General features: G+C 35.8%; 2 protein-coding genes across 3 annotated transcripts in view; one reads left to right on the forward strand and one right to left on the reverse strand.

The window, feature by feature from the left end:
• The window catches only part of LOC116911317 (centrosomal protein of 290 kDa), a 55,965-nt gene extending 33,545 nt beyond the window's left edge, over positions 1-22,420 (forward strand). Inside the window, exons 21-36 of the mRNA XM_032915235.1 lie at positions 326-441; positions 2,220-2,322; positions 2,411-2,641; positions 5,745-5,918; positions 10,237-10,348; positions 11,783-11,988; positions 12,918-13,069; positions 14,200-14,311; positions 14,906-15,361; positions 16,409-16,573; positions 17,489-17,596; positions 17,824-17,958; positions 19,148-19,414; positions 20,012-20,119; positions 20,626-20,825; positions 22,060-22,420. Of these exons, the coding sequence (XP_032771126.1) occupies positions 326-441; positions 2,220-2,322; positions 2,411-2,641; positions 5,745-5,918; positions 10,237-10,348; positions 11,783-11,988; positions 12,918-13,069; positions 14,200-14,311; positions 14,906-15,361; positions 16,409-16,573; positions 17,489-17,596; positions 17,824-17,958; positions 19,148-19,414; positions 20,012-20,119; positions 20,626-20,825; positions 22,060-22,336 (2,922 nt within the window). The 3' untranslated portion in view covers positions 22,337-22,420. The remainder of the gene's footprint in view (positions 1-325; positions 442-2,219; positions 2,323-2,410; positions 2,642-5,744; positions 5,919-10,236; positions 10,349-11,782; positions 11,989-12,917; positions 13,070-14,199; positions 14,312-14,905; positions 15,362-16,408; positions 16,574-17,488; positions 17,597-17,823; positions 17,959-19,147; positions 19,415-20,011; positions 20,120-20,625; positions 20,826-22,059) is intronic.
• The window catches only part of Csmd3 (CUB and Sushi multiple domains 3), a 1,591,133-nt gene that overhangs the window by 1,364,643 nt on the left and 202,710 nt on the right, over positions 1-23,780 (reverse strand). The gene's annotated exons all lie outside the window — the stretch shown is intronic.

Genomic DNA, 23,780 nt, shown 5'->3' on the forward strand with positions numbered 1-23,780 from the left:
GCTAATTTTAATAGAGGCACAGAGTGTATGTTGGCAAAAGAATATGTGACTAATAGGAGTTGAGTATTTAACTTGTCAGTCTGATAGACAGTTGTGCCTAAGGGGAATTCTGTATCTGGTATTTCATGTGCTTACTGCAGCTACCATGTTTAAAAGAATGATTTGCTTGTTTTATTGAACTTTTTATGTGTCATTCTTTTTACCTTATATTAAAATGTTGAAAATAGGAAGTTTGACTAATCATTTTAGAATATGAGTGTGTACTTTTTGGATTCCAAATATAGTATAATGTTATTTACACTCCTTTTTATAAACCAAATTGTAGGAACTAGACAATAAAGAAAAGAAATTAAAGCACTTAGAAGATTCTCTTGAAGATTATAACAGAAAATTTGCAGTGATTCGACATCAACAAAGTTTATTATATAAAGAATATCTAAGGTATTTATATTTTCAGAACTTTATTATAAATATAGTTATAGTATTGCACTGACAGTCACAAAAGAAAGTATTGATCCTTCTTCACATAACAACTGTCAAAAACATGTTTAAACATGTTTCTAACTAGTTTAGTGATTTTAACTCTTGTTATCTGGGATTAATAAGAGTTTAATCAGATTTCAAAATTCGGTAAATGTGAGGCATTGAGCAAGTTGCTCTGTCTTTCTGTCTGTGTCTTAGTTTCTCCTTGTGAAATTCTATGATAGTAATTCCAATCCTAAAGGGTTATAATGAAATCAAGTGAATGCAGATGAAACTGTCCAGGCATAACTCAACCAGATCTTAGTTAGCTATCATTGTTCACTGTCATCACTGTGGAGAACTGTTTGCAGGAAGCTAATGTACGTCCTCTTGACTTTCTCATCCCACGTTAGTGTTAGTAGGAATTATACTTCATAATTAATGGTGAATTTAAACATTTATAGCAGCAGCTGATTCTCAGGAAACCCAGAGGTAGAGGATGGGTGAACTTGTATGGATATTTTGTTTCTATTGTGGTTATAAAATAATTCCAGAAGTTCATAGAATGGGGATTCATGTTCATTGAAGAAGAGTGACATGTTTTTCCATTTTGACCCTATCTAATCAAAATTAAATCACATGTTCAAATCAAAATCATTTAGTGGCAAAAGTAATGAAATGGGAAAAGTAATTATGTCACTAAAATTGGCCCATGGCATGAATAACTGCAACAATGACTTATATAATTTTCAGCGATCAATTTGGATTTTTTTAATTGATAAGTAAGACTAAGCATGTACAATATATTTTGATTTATGTAAAAGTAAATAAATCAACTTGTTTAATATCTTTATTATTCTCTATTGCTTTATGGTGAGAGCACAATCTACTAATAAATTTTCAAGCGTGCATGTAAGGAATATGCGAAGTCACAATAAAATAAACAAAAAAACAACACAATAAAAACAACAAAAATGAAGTGAATACAGTGTTCTATGCCTAACCAAGAAGCAATTTGCATTTGATACCGACTAGTAAGGAGAAAGTCAGTTTTCTTCAAATCTAATGATTTCTAATGTTTGCATTTTAAATGTTTTGAACATATTCATTGCTTATATTTAAGAGTTAGGCCAGAATTTTGAAAGTTGATTTTTTTCAGAATCTGTTTGGAATATTATATTTATATTCTCTATCAATATTTCTTCTCAATAATTGGCTTATAAACTCCATGTTCTAATTAAAGTCACATGCTCATTCAGATATGTGTGCATGCTCACGCGCACACGCACACACTCCATGTACACATTGTTTTAATCCATTGGGTGTGCTGTAAAGCTAGTACCTACGTCATTTCTATATGAATCTTTTAATGTTTGAATGAGGTTTCAAAGAACCCTTTTTCAAATGATGTCCTAAAGCTTAGAATGTCCTGTTTTCTCTATTTCCTTTTTTTTTTTGACACAATTATTGTAGACTAGCCTTATATATTTCGTGTTTGGATGAGGATTGAGGTATTAAATATTTTAAAGCCATATGTCAGGGTGATGGAAATAATTTGATAAAATTGTGATGTTTCCTTTAATTTATTAAAAAAAATTGAGTGAAAATTTAGCATTTTGTTTGTCAAATGGTAAGTAGGAAGTCTTCTGTTCTGAGAAGCTTTAAAGCTCTCCTAGTCTAAGCATATCCCTTGTGTGGTTAAACATTTTATTCGGTTACCTTTATTCTCTTTATCATTGTTACTGCATTTATTACAGTGAAAAGGATGTTTGGAAAGCAGATTCTGAGATGATAAAAGAGGAGAAGAGAAAGCTGGAGGACCAGGTTCAGCAGGACGCTGTGAAAGTAAAAGAGTATAATGTAAGCAGAACTCTGAGCACCGCTCTGTCAGCCAGGGAAGGCGAGGGTAACTAGAGTCACTCAGTAATGTCACTGTGCTTTTCTCTAGAATTTGCTCAATGCCCTTCAGATGGACTCGAATGAAATGAAGAAAATGCTTTCAGAAAACAGTAGGAAAATCACGGTTCTGCAAGTGAATGAGAAGTCCCTCATCCGGCAATATACAACCTTAGTGGAGATAGAGCGGCAACTTAGAAAAGAAAACGGGAAACACAAGAATGACGTCATATCCATGGAAGCCGAAGTTACTGAAAAAATTGGAAGTTTGCAGAGATTTAAGGTATTTTCTCCTTATTTTTTTGCTCAGTAGCTTTTGGGTCTGAAGTTAGTAAGGATCATGTGCATATGTCACCAGGGTTAGTGGTTAATGTTTATTGACATTTGCTCTAATTACTTCAGCCATTTTTTGTAGGACTTTTTAAATTGTTGACATTTCTCTCCTAAATATTTCTAGTGTACATCTCTACAATGGAAAGCTTTTGTTTACACAACTGTAATAATGTCATTTTACTGAAAACACTGACAGTATTTCCCTGTTTTCTAATGTGTAGACTATATTCAGTTCTCTTTGGTTTCTTGGATTTGATGATAAATAATGCATTTATTGGATTTAATGGTTACAGGTCCTAAACCCAAATACAGCAACCTATTTTGCTTCATTCTACTTTTCTCTCTGAAGAGAATTTAATTGATTGATCTATTTTATTTTGATTTTATCAAGTTCAACCTGAGGCCTTAGGTTTGATTCAGTTTTAGCAAGAATAGATCTTAAACAGTAATCTCTGTTACTTCAAACGATATCATGGTTTGGATGGTGTTTTGTGGGGAATTATATAATTTTTGATGGATACCTTCATTTTTAAGTGGTAAGATTTTAGCATGATTTAAATAAAAGATTCTTTTCTATTTTTCTCAATTATTTTAGCATTTTCCCATTATGTTAGTGCTTTTCCGTTCTTTTGGAAGTAGAAAACTTTTTGTCATTAGTCAGGGCATCTTGTATTCTGGAAGTGTATCTCCCACTGAGAAGGCAGGATGAATGTGGTCTCTTCTCACCACCAGTTACAGAAGGCAGTTGTGTGCACATGTGTACATGTGTAGGCAGGTGTATACACGTGTGTACAGGTGTAGGCAAGTGTTAGTGAGTGTGTGTGCTCTGCTTCTGGAATAATTTCTTTGTTTCCTCATAAAGTTCTATGGTTATCATGAGAGGTTCACAGACTTTTAAACAATAGGCACATCTTACTCAATCACTCACTTGTTAATCCTCATTAGGAGCCTTTTGATGATGTCTGTTTGTTATTTTAGCAAGGATCCATTGCTCTCTCTCTTTTTTTTTTTTAACTTAGCTTGATTTATTTTCTGGGACAATGAGATTTTCTAGACCTAACATGCACGCTACTTCTGCTCAGTTATAAAATAATTTAATTTCTTCAAGTACCTTATTTCTTTGTAGAGATGAAAATATTTACATACCAAGAACTTACTATACAGTGACATTGTTTTTGGGATGTCATTGCTGCTAATCTCTTTCCTTGGACAACATATATTTTTAGAATATGAGTTCATATTTAACTTTGTATTTTTATGTTCTTTATTATTTTACAGACAGCTGAAAGAGTAATTTTTGTAGCTATCATATATTAATTAAAAATAATAACAGCTGTAACACTTTTTAATATATCCTAAAATTGCTTTAAAGTCCTTATGTTCTTTGGAATCTATCTCACTGACCATGAGTTGGCAAAAATAACATATTCTAGTAAGTTGAAATGATACTTGTTTTCTTCTTGGTTTAAATATTAGGATTTTATGAACTGAAATGGAATCTATAAAACATTTGTATTTTCAAAAGATTTAGTGTGACGTGTCTAGCTGCTGCCCCTGCCCTGCTATCAGGTAACAGAATATCCCGCTGGTAGCTCTTCTGAGACACAAGCAGAAGTTGGGAATGATTACCCATTCACATGCATCTGGACCTTCGCCTGAGACCTGCTTCTCTCAGATGGAGGAAGTTTTCACACTTACAAATGTTTTTATTTTTATTTTGTGCCTTTTATAAAACAGTGGACTCTTCTGGAGTTTTTCCAGTACAGAGAGTGTGAAATATATAAGCGGGGTTTTCCCCAGCTGCTTCCTCTCCTCACTCACAGTTTTGGGGTTCTTGATTTTTATAATAGAAAATAAGAAAAGGAGATGTTTTAATGGAAACAAAACATAATTCCATGTCTTTTCTCCAGCCTGCCTCACACAATGAAACCACATCCCTATAAGGTAGATTAGTATACAGTGTATAGTTATTTTCATGGGAAGAAGCTGTTCAATTACATATGAAGTTCATTATACTCAGGAGTGAATTAGAACTGCAAGTGCTTCATCACTTCTTCATCATTTCGGTTATTTATTGCTCCCATGATTTCATTGTGTTTTTCTGTCTAACCTCTGCTTATCCTGAAGCATCTCACTGGAAAGAACTGGAAAGAGTCCCAGTACCTTGTTTTGTGTTAATAAAACCACTTCATGCCATTCATTAATGACTTTTCGGGGCTGTCAGAGAATATTGTGTTACTCCTCTTCCAAAGACTCTACTAAATACCTAGGATAATTAAACTGAAAAACAGTTTTGGTTCAGCTACTTGAAGGTTTGGGAGTATGACCTCATTACCTTTGGACTGTGGTGACACAAGTACATCATAGTAAGAGGGCAGGTAATAGAGGCCTTCTCACTTTATAGGCAATCGTAATAAAAAGAAAAAGAGCACAGAGAGACAAAGGTGCCATAATTACCTCTTTGAAAGCACATCCCAAGTGATCTGAGACTTTACACCAGACCCCACATCTTAGTGCGACTTCCTGATCGTACCGTGCTGGAGAATAAGATTGTAGCATGTGTCTTTGGGGGAATATTCTATATTAAACTATAGCAAACAGGAAATAAGTAACTTAAATCTTTATTGTTACTATTTAGATATTTTAATCACTCAACAACAGGAACCAAGACCGAGTTTGTGTCACTTGAAGAAAGCAGACATAGGTACTGTTAGTTCATGCTAATTCATAAACTGCCAAATGCTTAGTGGCTTTTAATCTTCTAAGACTTAGAAAAGGTATCTAAAGATGGTTTCTGTTTATTATACTCTCTCAAATTAATTGTACTTCCTCTTACTGTGAAAGCTTGTGAAAAGGATTCATTTAAATTCTTAATTAAAACTTTCTAAATATTGTTTCCTATATGAAGGGATAACATAGGAAATAAATTATATATTTTCAAATGGCTTTCAACTATTTTACTTTCAACTGAATTATGTTTTTTAAAAAGTGACTAATGCTTTTCCAGAAAAAAAAAATGAGCAAACTTAACTTAGTGTATCCTCTTTTTTCAGGAAATGGCCACCTTTAAGATTGCAGCTCTTCAGAAAGTTGTAGATAACAGTGTTTCTTTGTCTGAACTAGAACTAGCCAATAAACAGTACAATGAGCTGACTACGAAGTACAGGGACATCTTGCAGAAAGATAACATGCTTGTTCAGAGAACAAGTAACTTAGAACACCTAGAGGTGAGTACCTATGATCTTTAAACCTTGTTATTCAAGGCATTTTATTTTCAGGGAATCCTGGGGTCTGTAGGAATTTTGCTCATTTCAAATGATTAAAATTGGTTTCAATTTATCAATTATAGCAGAGATATGATAATAGTTATAATCTATTGTGGTTTGTCCTGGATATCAGTGCATACACCAACATGTGACATACTATCTACTTATAATTCAAATGACTTGACGGTGACTTCAACTAGGTCATCCTCTTATGGCTCTTGTATGATTTACCTGAGTCAATTTTCTTTTACAGCACAGATAGGATATTGTAATTAAGGAGCAAAATGCTATTAAGTACCCATTTCTTTCTTTTCTGATCTTCTTTCAGAGACCCTAGATTCTATTTCTTATGATGGACTTATCTGACTGTGGATGTATTATTAGTGGCATTTCCTAGACATTGGATGAGCGTTCCAGTTCTCCATCCTTTTATGTTCTAGAAATACTGAAAATCAGGGAGGGGATGAAGGACATGGCTCAGTATATAAAAACACTTATCTGACAAGTAATTTGGGTCTTGGAATGCATATGTCTTAGTTTCTTTTTTGTTTCTACAGTAAGCCACTTCAATAAAACAACTTTAAAAAGGAAGGGTTTCTTCTGACTCACAGCTCATGGTACAGTGTCTGTCATGGTAGGAGTTCAACAGAACAAGATCTCAAAGTGCTGGCCACAGAGCAGTTAATGGGTCCTAGTGCTCAGCTTGCTTTCTCTGTTTTATATAGTCACTTCCACTAGTAAGGCAGTGAATCCTGTCCCCACAGTCAAGATGGGTTTTCCTATGTTAATTAATGCAACCAATTATTACGGACCCACAATACCCTTATTCCCATTAGCAATAATGGAGTCAGAGAAAAGCAAATTGCCATGCCTAGAAGCCTGTGGCCAGATAGTCTGGCAGATGCAACACAGAGGCAGAAACGATAAGAAATGCACTGCTTAGTTCAAAGTGCCAAGAACAGACTTCCAAAAATTCTTCTTAGATCTCTATACATAGGTAATGGCACATGTGTGCACATGCATATGGAAACCTGCAGTTGGTGTCAGATATCTTCCTCGAGAGCTCCTCACTTTATCTAGTGAAACTGAATCTGGATTTTGTCAGTTCTAGGAAGTGTATGTAGCCAGCTTGCCCTGAAGGTCCTGTCTCTGCCTCCTGGATGCTGAGGCTGGAAGCTGCTGCCTTGCTTGCCCAGCTTTTTACATGGATTCTGGAAGTGTGAATGGTAGTGAAGAGTGCTTGCTGCCTTTCTTGAGGGCTTAGTGCAGATTCCAGCATTTACGGTCAGCTACATGACTGTAACTCAAGCTCCAGGGGGCATCTGACCCCTCCAGCCTCTGGGCATCTACACACACACATGCGCGCGCGCGCACACACACACACACAAACACTCATAAAGTAAAAGCTTTTTGGAAAGTTCATATACCTTGTAATTTAATAACTGTTTTTAACTTAAATGATATTAATTATTAATTCATCTCATGCTTGTTAAATACCCATGTCCCCCAATTACAAGGTGACAAAACTGCCTGCAAAATTTAGTGAATAAAATAATTATTTTATTCTTGCTGTGGCTTCTGTGCGTCAGAACTCAGTCAGCATGCTGCAGATAGCTTATCTGTGTTCTGCAGTGTCTGATATCTAGGTTAGGAAGACTTGAAGCACTAAGAATGGCAGTTAGATGGAGGGAAACTGTGATCAGAATGTATTCTATGAAAAGTAACCTTCAATAAAATATTCCATTAAAAATGGCTGAACAGGGTGGCAGGGGTGCTGGGCTCAGTCTGAAAATGGGGTGCTGGGCTCAGTCTGAAAATGTTCACTCACACAACTGGCCCTCAGCCAGGGCTGACTCTTGAAATTGGGGAAAATTAAACATAGAAAGAGAGAGCAATGGCTATGACATAGGTCTGAGGACTAAAGCACTAGAGTATGGGGAGGAGATAGGGTCTGGAAGAAGACCATGTGAGGTGAAGGTAAAAAGGGAAATTGAATAGTATGGCATTTATTTTTATTAAAAAAAACATAATGTCTTTTCATCATATTTTGCCTCCCCAACTCCAGCGAGATCTTACTCACTTTCCTACCCACTCAACCTCATGTTCTTTTGCTTTCTTTAAAAACAAACAAACAAACAAAAAAACAAAAAACAGGAAAAATAACAAGAACAACCCTCCCCCCAAAGGAAGAAGAAAATCAACAGACAAGCAAAACAGCAAAAGAGTGAAAATTAATGAGACAGAAAACACACACACACACACACACACACACACACACACACACACACACACACACATAAACACACAAAAACAAAATGAAAAAAAAATCTCAGTATGATATTTAAAACACCCCTCAGGCCTCTATTTTTATTTTATATTTATTGTATATAAAACTTGGTGTCGTAGAGATGGCTCAGCAGTTAAGAGCACTGATTGCTCTTCCAAAGGTCCTGAGTTCAATTCCCAGCACCACAGGGTGGCTCACAACCATCAGTAATGGGATCTGATGATCTCCTCTGGTGTGTCTGAAGAGATCATCAGATCCTATCAGAGAACAGTGTACTCATATACATAAAATAAATTTAAAAAATCATTAAAAAAGGTCATATTTTTATTGTGTATATTTCATCATAACATCTTTTGTTTCTTAAATCCTTAATTTTATTAATCTTTAACACTTAACTGTAGAGTATAATTGATTAGCTCATTTTCAAGTTACTGTACTAATGTGTAAGTTTTGAAGATTGCCACTGAAATGATTTCAGATTGGGTAGCATTTGCATCTGAGACTTTCAGATTAGGGATGTCCAAGTGGTAAGTCTACATAAATAATGCAGAAGCGCCTGTCCCAGTTTCTTTTTGTTGCTGTGATAAAATATCCTGACAAAAAAAGCATCCCATCAGAGAGCTTATTTAAGGGATGTAATGAATGTGACCACCTATCGTTAAGAGAATTCAAGGCAGGAACTTGGAATAGCTAGTTGATCCATCAGATGCACGGTCAGGAACACAAACAGGGGCATGTACTCTTGCTGGCTAGTTTTCAGTTTGATTTCTTCACTCTTATCCAGATCAGAAATTGCCTCTTAGGTAGTGGTTTCACCCACAATGGATGGTGACCTCCATATTAATAAAGCTAGTTAAAACAGACCCCCATACATGTGCCCGTAGGCCAGCCTATTGGTAATAATACGTCATTGAGACCTACATTCCCTAAGTTCCAAAATCTGAACTCCTAGGCACTTACTTTTGCTTATTGTTGCAGAGGTCTTCTGATATCCAATCTTTTCCTAATGGAGCCTTGTCTTCCTTATCTGTTCCTTCAAACTCTTGTCTTGCTTTAGAGCAGGGGTTCTCAACCTTTTATGTGGTGATGCCCAACCATAAAAGTATTTCCATTGCTACTTTATAGCTGTAATTTGGCTACTGTTATGAATTATTATGTAAATGTCTGTTTTCTGGTGGTGTTATGTGACCCCTGTGAAAGATTCCTTCGGTCCCCATAGGAATTTCAATCCATAAGTTGAGGAACACTGCTTTAGAGCAGCTGTGTTTGCCGAACATTGGCTCTTCATGGTTCACTGATTGTCAAGACTGGTTTCTTCAGACTTTTGGTTTTACTATAAATTCTGCTCTTACATAGATGTGCCCACCTTCCCCCCTCTTGTTCTGTACTGTATATATATTGCTTCCTAGGTCTAGAAGTTTTTGATGCAGTTTTTAGTTTACCTATTTATTTGTGTTTGTCATGCCTTTTCCCAACTTTTATCACACACACACACACACACACACACACACACACACACATAGAGTATAAATGGAGAAGCCTGTGACATGTGAGGTTTTGGCTTATTTCTTTTTATTGCCACAGACGATACACTAGGGATATGCACTTAAGTGCTTGGAAGAATGAGGTAAGGAAGTCCTAGTTTGTGAAAGTTGTGAAAGCCTTCGCTTGTCCTTACTGGTTAAGACAAGTAGGTATCTTCATGGTAAGAATGAATGCTTGGAAATCTCTCTCTCTCTCTGTCTCTCTCTGTCTCTCTCTGTCTCTCTGTCTCTGTCTCTGTCTCTCTGTCTCTGTCTCTCTCTCTCTCTCTTTCTGAGTGTGTGTTTAGATGTGTGAGAAATTATCTTTTTATACTAAAGTTTGTTTAGATTTTTAAAATGAAGTGTAGATTGTGAGCATCAAGGACACTGCACCAAGCAAAGCAGTGTTGCCTCTGTGACTCTCACCTCATTGCCGTGCAGCCTTCTGTAATGTCTGTCTTCCGTTCAGTGTGAAAATGCATCGCTGAAAGAACAGATGGAGGGGCTCAGTAAAGAGCTGGAGATCACAAAGGAAAAGCTCCATACCATCGAACAAGCCTGGGAACAAGAAACGAAGTTAGGTAAGTCTTATTACTCCGGGAATACCGGGTGAGAGATAAATAACAGTCGTTTTTTTTCTTTTTTCTTTTTCTTTTCTTTTCTTTTTTCTTTTTTCTTGTTTACTGAAAAATTCTTTTCTGTAGCAGAATACATGGATATAGTTTGATTTAAAAAGATGAACTGTATCCCATACCTTAGTTTAGTACACAGAGGAGGAATACTATTCTGGGTGTTTGCTTTATAGTTCTCACATGAGATTTTTTTTTCCTGTTAAAATCATATGTTATTAATTTATGATTCAACACTAGCTATTTCTGTCTTTATTTTTCATTAATATATTTATTCACTTTGCATCCTGATTTCGGCCTCCTCCCTGTTCGTCCAGTCCACCCTCACAAATCCCTCCCTCATTGCCTCCTCCCCTTGAGTATCACTTGGGTACTACCCTGCCCTGGGACATCAAGTCACAGAGGACTAAGGGCATCCTCTCCCACTGAGGCCAGACCAGGCAGTGCAGCTCAAGGGAGGGGGTCCAGTGGCAGGCAGCTGAGTCGGAGACAGACCTGGTTCCAATTGTTAGAGCACCCACATGAAGATCTATTTTGAATTATTATAATGATATTCTTGAAATACATGGTTTTTTTTCTGAATACAAAGTTTATGTGTTGTGTATTATTTGATACCTTTTAAAATATCAAAGAAAATTTGGGGATTTATATTGCTTATATTTGTAGCAGTATATCATCATAATTCTTTTATGGATGTTTTTATTTTTATGTATTTTAAATAATAAATATTACTTGTTATATACTATACCAATTTAGTAGAAATTCCAATTATTTCCATATTTTAATCATTTTCTCATAGAAATTTATGCAGTATTATATTGTTTGAGTGATTATGATTAAAGCATTAGTTTTTAATTTTGCCATTATTTAGAGTGCTGCAGAGATCTTCTTTATCTGACTTGCCATATTATTGAATATAAAATTGTAATATGATAGTATTTGATACTGCATGCTTATAATGCCCAAAATAATGCTTATGATTTGAGATTATCTTGTAGAGTTTCTTAATCATATCACTTAATATTTTACTGTTGACTTTAAAAATATTGCACCTATATGTCTAAAGTCACACTGCTGTCCTGTATTGTCCCAGTGCAGTTAACATTACTTCCACAGCAAGTGTTCTTTACTGCTTGTCAACATGCTCCAACCTGTGACAGCTCTACATTGACCTACACATGGCCATTTCAGTAAATTGCATTTTTTATTGTCATTTGGTAAATGGAGATTTTTATTCTAGAAAGAATACATGAATAAGGATCAGAAAGATAGGAATAAATAAATGGAATACAGATATGTCTTAATTCAAAAGTTCATACAACTGTGCTTTTTTTTTTTTTACACCTCTCCTTAATTGTCTTTTGTGTGTTGTATTGTTCCACGTAGGAAATGAATCAAACATGGATAAGGCAAAGAAATCAATGACAAATAGTGACATTGTTTCTATTTCAAAAAAAATCACTGTGTTGGAGATGAAAGAATTAAATGAAAGGCAGAGGGCTGAACACTGTCAGAAAATGTATGAGCACCTAAGAACTTCGTTGAAGCACATGGAAGAACGAAACTTTGAATTGGAAACCAAGTTCACTGAGGTTTGATACGATTTTTTTGATGTAAATAGGCAGTAAGAATTCAATAGTAGACACTGGATTATTGCTAGGAACTTTGTGTCTCTAAGCTAGCATATGCATACAGCATTTGCACTTTATGTAATGGATATATAGACTATTCTTTCGAAATCTCAGTACTTTACACTGAAGCACTTGTTTCTGTAAACACATTCTTTCTTGCCAATGTCATGGTATTGTTTTTAGTGAACAGAAGGATGTCATTTCTTTAAAAGCAAGTTGTCTTCCAATCCCATCTCTTGTTTAAAAAGTATTCATTCTCTTTTTCACTCCAGCATCTGTTTGGGAACTGAAATTATATAGTAAGAGGCAAAATAGTTAAAAATCTGTGTTTTCAAAAACTTTAACAGCAGGTTATTATAGATACTTGGTGTGCTCTGAATTAAGTAGTCTGCAGATACTCAACAGCCTATGATTGAGTGACACCTTGCAGATGCTTAGGTTAAGATAGATTTCAAAGCATAAGTATCATTTTTTTCTTTTAAGACATTTAATGTTAATAAAAATTTATATATTTTATAAAATTTAAAATTTTGTTGGCTCACTTGGGTTTATTCTTAAGTACTTTGCTTATATTTCAAAAATTCTTATGTATTGATTGCCAACATAAATAATTTATGATAGAATTAGACTATTAACTACATTTTTTAATTTGTTCTTGATTCTTTCTTTAGTTTGTTCTTATCACTTTATACCTGTTTCTGGGCTAAGGGAAAGTAAAGAAGACTGTAGTACTCAAGAGAGCAGAAGTTATGTCTCCAGACTGGAGCTGTATGTAGTTCATTGACTTAAGTTAGTGCGTGCCCTGGGTTCTATTCCCAGCATAAGGTAAATAGAATGAATAAAATCACATAGTCCTGGGGACTGTTTTATTGTTGTGGCTTTTCCCATAGCTTACCAAAATCAACCTGGATGCACAGAAGGTGGAGCAGATGCTGAGAGATGAATTAGCTGATAGTGTGAACAAGGCTGTGAGCGACGCCGATAGACAGCGGATTCTTGAACTGGAGAAGCGTGAAGTGGAGCTCAAAGTGGAAGTGTCCAAGTAAGTGCTATTTCCTTTGTCTTTAAGTTCAGTTACAGATATACGGAGCAGTACCTAGACTCATATTTTTAAAGAAGAGGATTAGTATCCTGGTTGTTTTTAACCAGATGATATAACATTGAAGAGGAAATTACATCTCACAGTTTGCTTTTTTTTCCCAGAATGTAGGGATGAAACTGTAGAAGGCCTAAAGTTAAAATAGAAACCACGTAGGGCCTATGTCTTACTCATTGCCTGTTTGGGGGAAGTAGAGATGTAAGAGTCACTTTGTATTTCACTTATTCACTTTTAAAAGAAAGGAATTTTACCTTTTTATAAGGTTGGTGTAAACATATAATTAATTTAGATTTACTTTAATTTTCTTCAGAGCTAGCTATGTGGTAGGCATCGTGTAAGACATCAGACATTAATTCATGCTTTCTAACACTTGGAAACTTGCCTTTCATTTGACAGTAGAAACTGCCCAGCTACTTTAGAACACTAATTATATGCGCCAGGTAGACCCTATCACTCTTTATCTGGTCAGGTGCTGTTCTAGTGGGGTCATAGGGAACTTGGAGTTAATGTGCAAGCACAAATAACTAGTAGGGGGTGTGTGTGTGTGTGTGTGTGTGTGTGTGTGTGTGTGTGTGTGTGTGTATTCGTAAAATTATGGCCACCCCTTTACAGTAGTTTTGGGACCCCTATAGGTTTCCACAAGGAAGGCAGGATGCTTTTGGGTTTCTAAGGGGCACCTCTGGACCAAAGAGCAAGGCTAGAGCTGGACAATGGACCTATCATTTTCTAAATAAAACAAAAAGTATCTTAGAGAAAATGTGTGGGAAGAAGTGGTCTCTGACAACCTGCATTTATAAAATGCCATCTGTTAAGTGAAATTGGGATAATAACTTAGGTCATTATCTTTCAAAATGTATATGTTATACTATACCATATGTTAAAGACTTTCTGGAGTAGATGTTTTTGATCAAGTATAGAATTAGATTACATGAAGTAGTTCAAGAGACCTTTGAACTCTTTAAGTTTGATACAGTGAAGAGATGGAAAACTGAATTGCTTTTCTAGACAGATGTCTCAAAATTAGGCTTTTCATATTTACTGAATTGTTGTTTAAATATGTTATCACTTTCTAGACTGAGAGAGATTTCTGATATTGCCAAAAGACAAGTTGATTTTTTGAATTCACAACAACAGTCCAGGGAAAAGGAAGTGGAATCCCTCCGAATGCAGCTGCTGGACTTCCAGGTGCATATAGTGTTAGCTCCCCTGCTAGGCTGTTGTTCCCTAAGCTCACCCAAGACACTGCTGTCTGAGGAGTGCTGTGCAGATGTTAGGGCTGCAGTGAAATGCTCTTCCTGCTGGTTGGGACTTTAGAGAATATTTCCCATTTGAATGACGGATAGCAGCCATTTCATGGCTGCTGACCAATTAACACACTGAGGAGTAGTACATAGTGAATCTTTAACACACTAATGAGGAGTGATTAATCAATCTTCACTGGCTATTTTCTCTTGTATGTATTTGTAGTTTTTCATAGATCCCATGTTCTAAGGTTTTTAGAGGAACAAAGATGTTCATCGTACACATCGAAGTGTGCTGTTAATATTTTTAGAGGATTAAAAGATGTTCATTGTATAAATCAAAGTGAATTTCACAGTTATCTGTGAATTAGAAGGCAAAATTAGAAATTTAAGTGTGCTTCATTTGTTAGTTTAAAAAAAAAAACAACTCATGTGCAGGTGTTTTAAAACTGTATTTACTAAAATGTGACTTTGAACCCATGATATTTGTTGACAAAAACCTGAAATTGACTATAAATATGTATTTTTTTACTGTTAGGCACAATCTGATGAAAAGGCGCTAATTGCCAAATTGCACCAACACGTTGTCTCTCTTCAAATTAGTGAGGCCACAGCTCTTGGTAAGTTAGAGTCAGTTACGTCTAAACTCCAGAAGATGGAAGCCTGCAACTTGCGCTTAGAACAGAAACTGGACGAAAAGGAGCAGGCTCTCTACTACGCCCGCTTGGAGGGTAGAAACAGAGCCAATCACCTGCGCCAGACCATTCAGTCTCTACGACGACAGTTCAGTGGTGCTTTACCCTTGGCTCAGCAGGAAAAGTTCTCCAAAACAATGATTCAGTTGCAAAATGACAAACTTAAGATAATGCAAGAAATGAAAAATTCTCAACAAGAACAAAGAAATATGGAAAACAAAACATTGGAAATGGAATTAAAATTAAAAGGCTTAGAAGAATTGATAAGCACTTTAAAGGATGCCAGGGGAGCCCAGAAGGTAAAACTTGATCTGAAGTTTAGTATTCTCATTTTATATAGTAATATTGCTCTTAATGTGTAGCTGTGTGAATATATTTAATGCACATCTAAACTACTAATTGGTTAGCTTAGATTTTACAAATTGGAAATTTAGACATTCATGAGCAAAGATCTTTAGAAAAATTACTTTTTGTAATAGCACACACATTTTTATTTTAAACATTCTAAAAATGTCCAAATATATATTAAGTCAATATTAAGTATATTCATATTTAAATGATTAATACTCATCAGTTGATGGCTACTTTTCACAAATATTTTGTTTGAATTATTTAGTTTTCTGTGCTTTTACTTGTACACATTTCTTAGAGTTTTCATAGAGCTCCATTTTATTTTTTTAAGATTAGTTTTTACTATCATTGGGAAGAGTGAGATGGTAAACAATTGTCTTCCTGTGCTGGAAATGATTATAATTTCCTCTTTTAAAAAATTATTTCTTGGGTAGATTTCTTTGACAATTTCATATATATATATATATACATACATATATATACACACACATATATACACACACACACACATACAATGGATTGTGGTCACACTTTCCTCTCTCCCTTATTTTATCCTCCTTTTCCCTCACTCAGCACCACATCCTCCTGTCAAATCCTGACCCATGTTTTGTATGTTTTTTTGTCATTTTGTGATGCACTGAGCTTACCCACCACGATTCACGTGGCTGTGAGGTATGATGTTGTCTACTGGAGCGTGAAAAAGTGACCAGTAACTCCATCATTGTAGAAAAGGCTAGGATTTCTGTTTTTAAAGTTGTACCAATGTGTCAATAACATGACTGCAGTCAGCACTTAGTAAACAAGTGACAGTGAATGAGAAATTAAAAGCAAATATTATTAATAACTGGTTATTCATTTGGGAATAATTTGAAGAATGTTTTATTCTAATATTCTACATACTTTACAATAATATATGGAAATCATAAATAACTTTGCCATTAATTTCAATTAAAATAGTGATCAGTAATTTAGCATTTATATTTATATATAATTAGGTAATCAATTGGCATGTGAAAATAGAAGAACTTCGCCTTCAAGAACTTAAGCTAAATAGAGAGCTAGTCAAGGGTAAAGAAGAAATCAAATATTTGAATAATATCATCTCGGAATATGAACATACAATCAGCAGTCTGGAGGAAGACATTGTTCAGCAGAGCAAGGTTTCTTTTTCTATTTATTTCTGTTCTTTCTAAAGCTTTCAGTCTCAGACCATTGTATTTTAACTGCATTGTGGTTAGATAATTAAGTATAGTTCCCATTATAATGAAAAACAAAATAACCTCTTTCTTGATTCTTAAACTCCAAACATGCAAATTTACTCAGTTGTACAGAGCTCTTAACCTTAAAAAACAAAACAAAACAATGTCAGCAAACTTATTAGGTAAGTTAGTTTTTATTTTGACATTAGTTATTTCATTTCTTCAGTCTAGTTTCTCCTGGATGTCACTGTTGATTTAGAACAGAGCATGGGGTAAAAAAAAGTGCCAGATGATGCCCATGAAACGCACTCAACACAGAGACTCTAGTCACTGTGCTTGGATTTACTTTTCTCTCTCTCTTTGTATCCTAGATACCTTGTGTTTATATTTTCACTGCCTTAGGATCCCCACTCACAAACCTTTCCTTACCAGTGACTACAAAGACTCCTTGGATTGAATAGGAAATTGTTCCATCAAGATTTCCTATATAGGGAACATTGGTTTTGATGATCTAAATAGTATTTGCCATCCCCTGATATGCTACATATTTGTTTGTTATTTCCGGTTTCCTTCTTCCTGGGATATACTTTCCCTGGAGACAGGAACTAAGTAATGTTTATTGCTATGCTTACACTGCCCCAAATAGTGCTTGAGAAGTGTGCTTCATGTGTGTGGTTGGAATGGGTGGGTACATGACTAGACTGAAATTCTGACATTAGACCTGTGCCTCTGGGTTCTTAGCAAGTTGTTTTTCCCATAAAATAAGAATGATAGTTCTGACAGCAAGAACTGAAGGTAAAGTAAGAAAATGTTTATATGCCTGTTATATGCTCGTTGTCACTGGACATACCTAACAAAAATAAATGTCGTTTTTAGTTTCATGAAGAAAGACAAATGGCTTGGGATCAAAGAGAAGTTGAGCTGGAACGCCAATTAGACATTTTTGATCGTCAGCAAAATGAAATACTCAGTGCAGCACAAAAGGTATAAATGACTGATTATGGTTGCTGCTTGGTAGCGTTAACTAGCTAACAGTCTCTGAATTCAGTACATTTTGAACTTTAAGATGTGTGCTTTATGTGAGTTGTTATCGGTTTCTTTGTTTAAAGATAAGTGAAATTTAGTCTACTATATTTTCATACAGTTAAAAGATTTAGTATTGTTTCCTCAGTACTACTCTACTATTTTTAAAGCATATTGTTTCTCAATAGTTTGAAGACGCAACAGGATCAATGCCCGACCCCAGCTTGCCCCTTCCAAACCAACTTGAAATTGCTCTAAGAAAAATTAAGGAGAATATTCAAATAATTCTTAAAACACAAGCAACTTGCAAGTCACTAGAAGAGGTAACTGGAATACTTTACATTTTAATTAGTATATTACTGGGAATGTTTTTGTAATTTTCTAAATATTAATGGTAATTAATTAAAGTAGATTTTTGCTAATTCATCTCTTTTTTCTATTCTTATATTCTATTTCTAATAGCTGATAATAGTCCATGTAGTTAAGTTGAATTTACAATTCATTTGTTTACTACAATTTACTTTGCGGCATACTAAATAGGTAATAAAAGTCATGTAATTGAAGCTCTATAAACAATATGTTGCCTTTGGTTAAGTGCTGTTTTCATTATTACTTATTTTTATCATTTATTTTGTATTATATGCTGTATATTTTTTTTTTTTTCTTTTTTTTTTTTTTTTCGAGCTGGGGACAACCTAGGGCCTTTGCGCGCTAGGCAAGCAATTTTCCGCTGAGCTAAATCCCCAACCCCTTGTTGTATATCTTTTAAATAGTTTTTTAAGTAGTAAGAAAAAGTTGAAGCAAATGAAATTGTTTAATCTAGGAGCTGAATTTTATTAATAGTTGGTCAAATCAGCTCATTAAATTATTCATAAAATAAGCTGAATATTACTTAAAATTTAGTTTCCATCTAAACATATTAATTACAAATACATTTAAGAAGAATTTATTATATAAAATTTTGCCTTTTTAATCAGTTCAGAAAAACTAATTTAAAATTTTTGGTTTATATGAGTTACTAGTAAATCATGTGTTTTAAAATATCTGTCTTAATCTTACTGAAGATTAAAACTCTGCTGTGGTGTGGTAAACTTCCAACTGCAACCCACTGATGCATTGACCTGTGCCGCTGAAATCCCAACTGTGTGCTCCATTAACACTGCTGCCTTCGTCTTCTGTGACCTCAGCAGCCAATTGAACTGCATTGTTTTTCTAATTCTATGCACTAACTCGTTATTAGTTCTAAACTGCAAGATATAAGTAAAGCTAATTAAACTTTGTGTTTAACCTAACAAAGTGATAATCTTATAAGTAAATTCAAATGTATATGCAAATAAATGTGTTGTCACATAAAATTATAATAAATAGAATTTTATTGTCAAATGGCATTATAAAAAAACAAAGAAGAAAGTGAATCTGCTGTTTTGCTTGGAAGTAGTCTTAAGTAAAATTTATATGAAGCATTTTAAAGGACAAACTGTGCTGAAATAACTTCTTGTGACTTTACTATAGAAACTAAAAGAAAAAGAATCTGCTTTACGGTTGGCAGAGCAAAATATTCTGTCAAGAGACAAAGTAATCAATGAACTGAGGCTTCAATTGCCTGCCACAGCTGATCGAGAAAAACTTATAGCTGAGCTCAACAGAACAGAGCTGGAGCCAAAATCTCATCACACGATGAAAATTGCCCATCAAACCATTGCCAACATGCAGGCGAGGTTAAATCACAAGGAAGAAGTATTGAAGAAGTACCAGCATCTTCTGGAGAAAGCCAGAGAGGTAGCTTGTCATGCTGCTTTCCTTGCTGTGTTTTCAGTCACGAGCAGAAGCTATTTTCTCTTAAAGTGGTGGTTCATTCTTTCTCTCAGATGATTCTGTATAGGAATTGTTGCTCTTACATGATTGGATTACAGGTCTGTCGGTCAAACTGGCAGTTTGTGTTTGTGTGTCTTCCTCTTGTAGACTGAGGAAAACAGGACTATCTGTCTCTCTCACGGTGAAGCTGGATGGTTTAGGAAAGGTCAGGTGAACGTAAGAGTAAAACCCGGAACAATAAGGTAAACGATGCTACCACAGGAGTAACGTATGGAGATCCACTTTTCTAGAACAATAGGAGAGACATGTAGTATTTTAAAATGTCGCTCAGAATAAGGGTGATGATCCATGTTACTCTAATGTCAAGAATAAATTGCAGTAAAAGGCTTGGGTGGCCAACATGAGCACACGGCAGTAGAAATGTATAGTGCTCTAATATTCATATGTATGCCGAGCTTATTTCTTCTGTTTTAAGATTTTAGAAATTTAAAGATTAGCTACGATCTTTTAGATTGTGAATCTATTTCAGTCATAATATAACTTAAACTGTCTATGAAACAGGAGCAAAGAGAAATTGTTAAGAAACATGAGGAAGACCTTCATGTTCTTCATCACAAATTAGAGCAACAGGCCGATAATTCACTCAGTAAATTCAAACAGACAGCTCAGGTAAGATACTGAGAACTTTGTTCTCTTCTTTGTTGAGATTCGATATCACACAATTTAAAGATTTCCCGTCTTTATGCCTCACAATAGAACACACCCCACCTTTTTCTTGCCTATCTTCAGAAAACCAGCTCTAATCTTGAAAACGTGATCATGTTTCTTAAACTCAAATCCATCAATAGTTGTCCCTACTCAATCATATTTATCTTCCTTCCCTGTGGACTCCAGCCTGCGGTGGTTTAAATCTACCGGTAAATGCATTTCTGCCTTTTGGATTAACCCCTTGGCTCCTTTTGATCATTAGGCTCCTCAGGCCTCACCTCATTAGTTCATGGTCATCACCCTCCACTGCACTTAGACACTGGCTAAAAAGAGTAATCCACACCTTGTCTTCCCTAGTCTGCCTCTTCTTCTTCAGTTTCAGACTTCATTGATTCATAAAGAAAGTTACAGGATGAGTCATAGTCTCAAATTGACTTTCCCATTACTCATGTATTTGTATCTCATAGGATTTAATTAAGCAGTCTCCTGCTCCAGTACCCACCAACAAGCATTTCATTCGCCTGGCCGAGATGGAACAGACAGTAGCAGAACAAGATGACTCTCTCTCTTCACTTTTGACCAAACTGAAGAAAGTATCAAGAGATTTGGAAAGACAAAAAGAAGTCACTGAGTTCAAAGTCAGAGAATTTGAAACTACCAAATTACGGTAACTTTTAGAAATCTCTTCAATAAGCAAATGGAAGTTATGCTATGATGAGGCTTGTACCTGCTGTGTGAGCTCCCCTAAAACCTTGATGTATACATTTTGTCCTCAGGAACACCCAGGACTCATTGCTTTATAGCAAAGTAAGGTCCTAGGAAGGCTCCAAAGCGTGACAGAGTGCATGTGGGGAAAAAAAAATCAGTTTGAAACTAGTCACTCTTCCTCAAAAGCCTATTTATTTTCTTCTCTAGAATCTTATTTTAACTACTTCCACTGTCTACTTCATCCTTTGTAAATGAAAATGGCAATATTTACTTGGACTCCTGCCAAGTGAAGTTCCCCGGTACAGAAGTAACTTGAAAATTATAAATTCACATATAAATACCTTTTGTTTAAACCGAGAATATGTGATAAAAACCAGGCTTAATAAATGTTTGTTAAATTTGCTTTTAAGGAACTGTAGTGACAGAGTGTTCACAACATATTATATATTAAAGACTATTAGCATCAGTCAGCTTTTTTTAAACATAAAATTGGTATGAAATGGTTCAGTTTCTAATCATAGACCATCTTCCTGGCTTCAGTTCATATCTGAAGAAAGTGGAATGTTGGCCCACTTAGGATTCTATCCCTTTCTGATGGCCCATTAGAACTTTGACTGTTTACTCTTGGACCCGAGATACCATAGCACATGTTTGTGAATATGTAAGTAGCTGCCACTCGAGAGTCTTTCTTTTGAAGATCCTGTGTGACGCTGCTTTGGTCTTGATTCTCGCAGTCTGTTGAATATACAGGAGAGTTTATACTTTTTTGTATACTAATCTTATGCCATGTACTGGACTGCAAATGTATGTTTTTTATAATCTGTTTTCATTTCTCATTTGAGCCACATCTCACCCTGGCCCAGGCTGCCCTAGTTAGAGCTCACTGGGCAGTGTAAGCTGTCAGACTCACTGTAATCCGCCTTAGCTGACTCAATCCTGAAACCATAGGCATGGACCACTGTGCCGTACTGAAGAGTACCTAGGCTTTCGGATCTAATTCCTAAATGCAGGAAGTAGTAATCTTCTGAAGAACTTGCGTGTATAGTCTTTTACCACATATGGCGTATAGACATAACCATAGTCTGTGGTTGTGGCTTTCCAACGTCATTCTGTTTTGATTTGCTTTGTTTTTTTAAATCAAGATATTGCTTGCAATACCCAGTCTGGTAAATACATGTGATTGTTTATCTCAGGCTCCAAGAAACTCATGCCAATGAAGTAAAGAAAATGAAAGCAGAGGTAGAGGACTTAAGGCATGCTCTAGCCCAAGCACAGAAGGACTCCCAGAGTTTAAAGTCTGAACTCCAGGCTCAGAAAGAAGCAAACTCCAGGGCACCAACAACCACAATGAGGAATCTAGTAGACAGGCTAAAGAGCCAGCTAGCTTTGAAAGAGAAGCAGCAAAAGGTAAGTGCCTCATGGCCACCAAGGAAAAGGGCTAGAAATCTGGAGGTCCGAAAAAGGCACTAAGCACTGTTGAAAGAAAAGAATGTGGTTTCTAATGTGGTTGCTTAGAAATTCTTTCACATGGCTCTGCTCTGCGCTAATGCTATTTTAAAATGCAGATACAGTGCAGTTGATTTATGTATGGAGGTCTGCAACTATCTATAAGAAGGGAAAGACATCTTAGCCTCATTATTTCTCATTTCCCGTTGGTTTTTCATGTTGCTCAGGCAGTTTTGAACACTTTAGAGGACTGGGGTGATATGGTGGTAAAAAGGAAGAGAGATGACAGAATGTGGCTTCAGAGGCTTTGTGTGAAAACTTGGTCAATAGATTTAATAGGACATCGTAGTTTTGCTCTGTTTTTTATTTATCTCAGACTTGGTAAATGGTTTAGAAGATGCTACGCTTTCCCCACCCAGTTCATTAATTTTAAGGACACGTATTTTATTTTATTTTATTTTATTTATTTTTTATTAATTGAGTATTTCTTATTTACATTTCGAATGTTATTCCCTTTCCTGGTTTCCAGGCCAACATCCCACTAACCCCTTCCCCTCCCCTTCTTTATGGGTGTTCCCCTCGCCATCCTCCCCCCATTACCGCCCTCCGCCGAACAAGCACGTTCACTGGGGGTCCAGTCTTAGCAGGACCAAGGGCTTCCCCTTCCACTGGTGATCTTACTAGGCTATTCATTGCTACCTATGAGGTCAGAGTCCAGGGTCAGTCCATGTATAGTCTTTGGGTAGTGGCTTAGTCCTGGAAGCTCTGGTTGTTTACATTGTTGTTCATAAGGGTCTCAGCCCCTTCAAGCTCTTTTTCAATCCTTTTTCTGATTCCCCTTCAGCGGGGTCCTATTCTCAGTTCAGTGGTTTGCTGCTGGCATTCACTTCTGTATTTGCTGTATTCTGGCTGTGTCTTTCAGGAGAGATCTACATCCGCCCTGCCGGTCGGTAATTTTGCTTCAATCCATCTTATCTAATTGCGGTTGTATATGTATGGGCCATGGGGCAAGCTCTGAATGGGTGTTCCTTCTGTCTCTGTTTTAATCTTTGCCTCTCTATTCCCTGCCAAGGGTATTCTTGTTCCCTTTTTAAAGGAGTGAAGCGTTCACATTTTGATCATCTGTCTTGAGTTTCACATGTGTTCTGTGCATCTAGGGTAATTCAGCATTTGGACTAATAGCCACTTATCAATGAGTGCATACCATGTGTGTTTTTCAGGATGATATTTTCCAGTTCCAACCATTTGCCTATGAATTTCATAAAGTCTTTGTTTTTGATAGCTGAGTAATATTCCATTGTGTAGATGTACCACATTTTCTGTATCCATTCCTCTGTTGAAGGGCATCTGGGTTCTTTCCAGCTTCTGGCTATTATAAATAAGGCTGCTATGAACATAGTGGAGCACGTGTCTTTGTTATATGTTGGGGCATCTTTTGGGTATATGCCCAAGAGAGGTATAGCTGGGT

Source organism: Rattus rattus, chromosome 1, assembly GCF_011064425.1.
Source record: "Rattus rattus isolate New Zealand chromosome 1, Rrattus_CSIRO_v1, whole genome shotgun sequence".
Classification (NCBI taxonomy): Eukaryota; Metazoa; Chordata; class Mammalia; order Rodentia; family Muridae; genus Rattus; species Rattus rattus.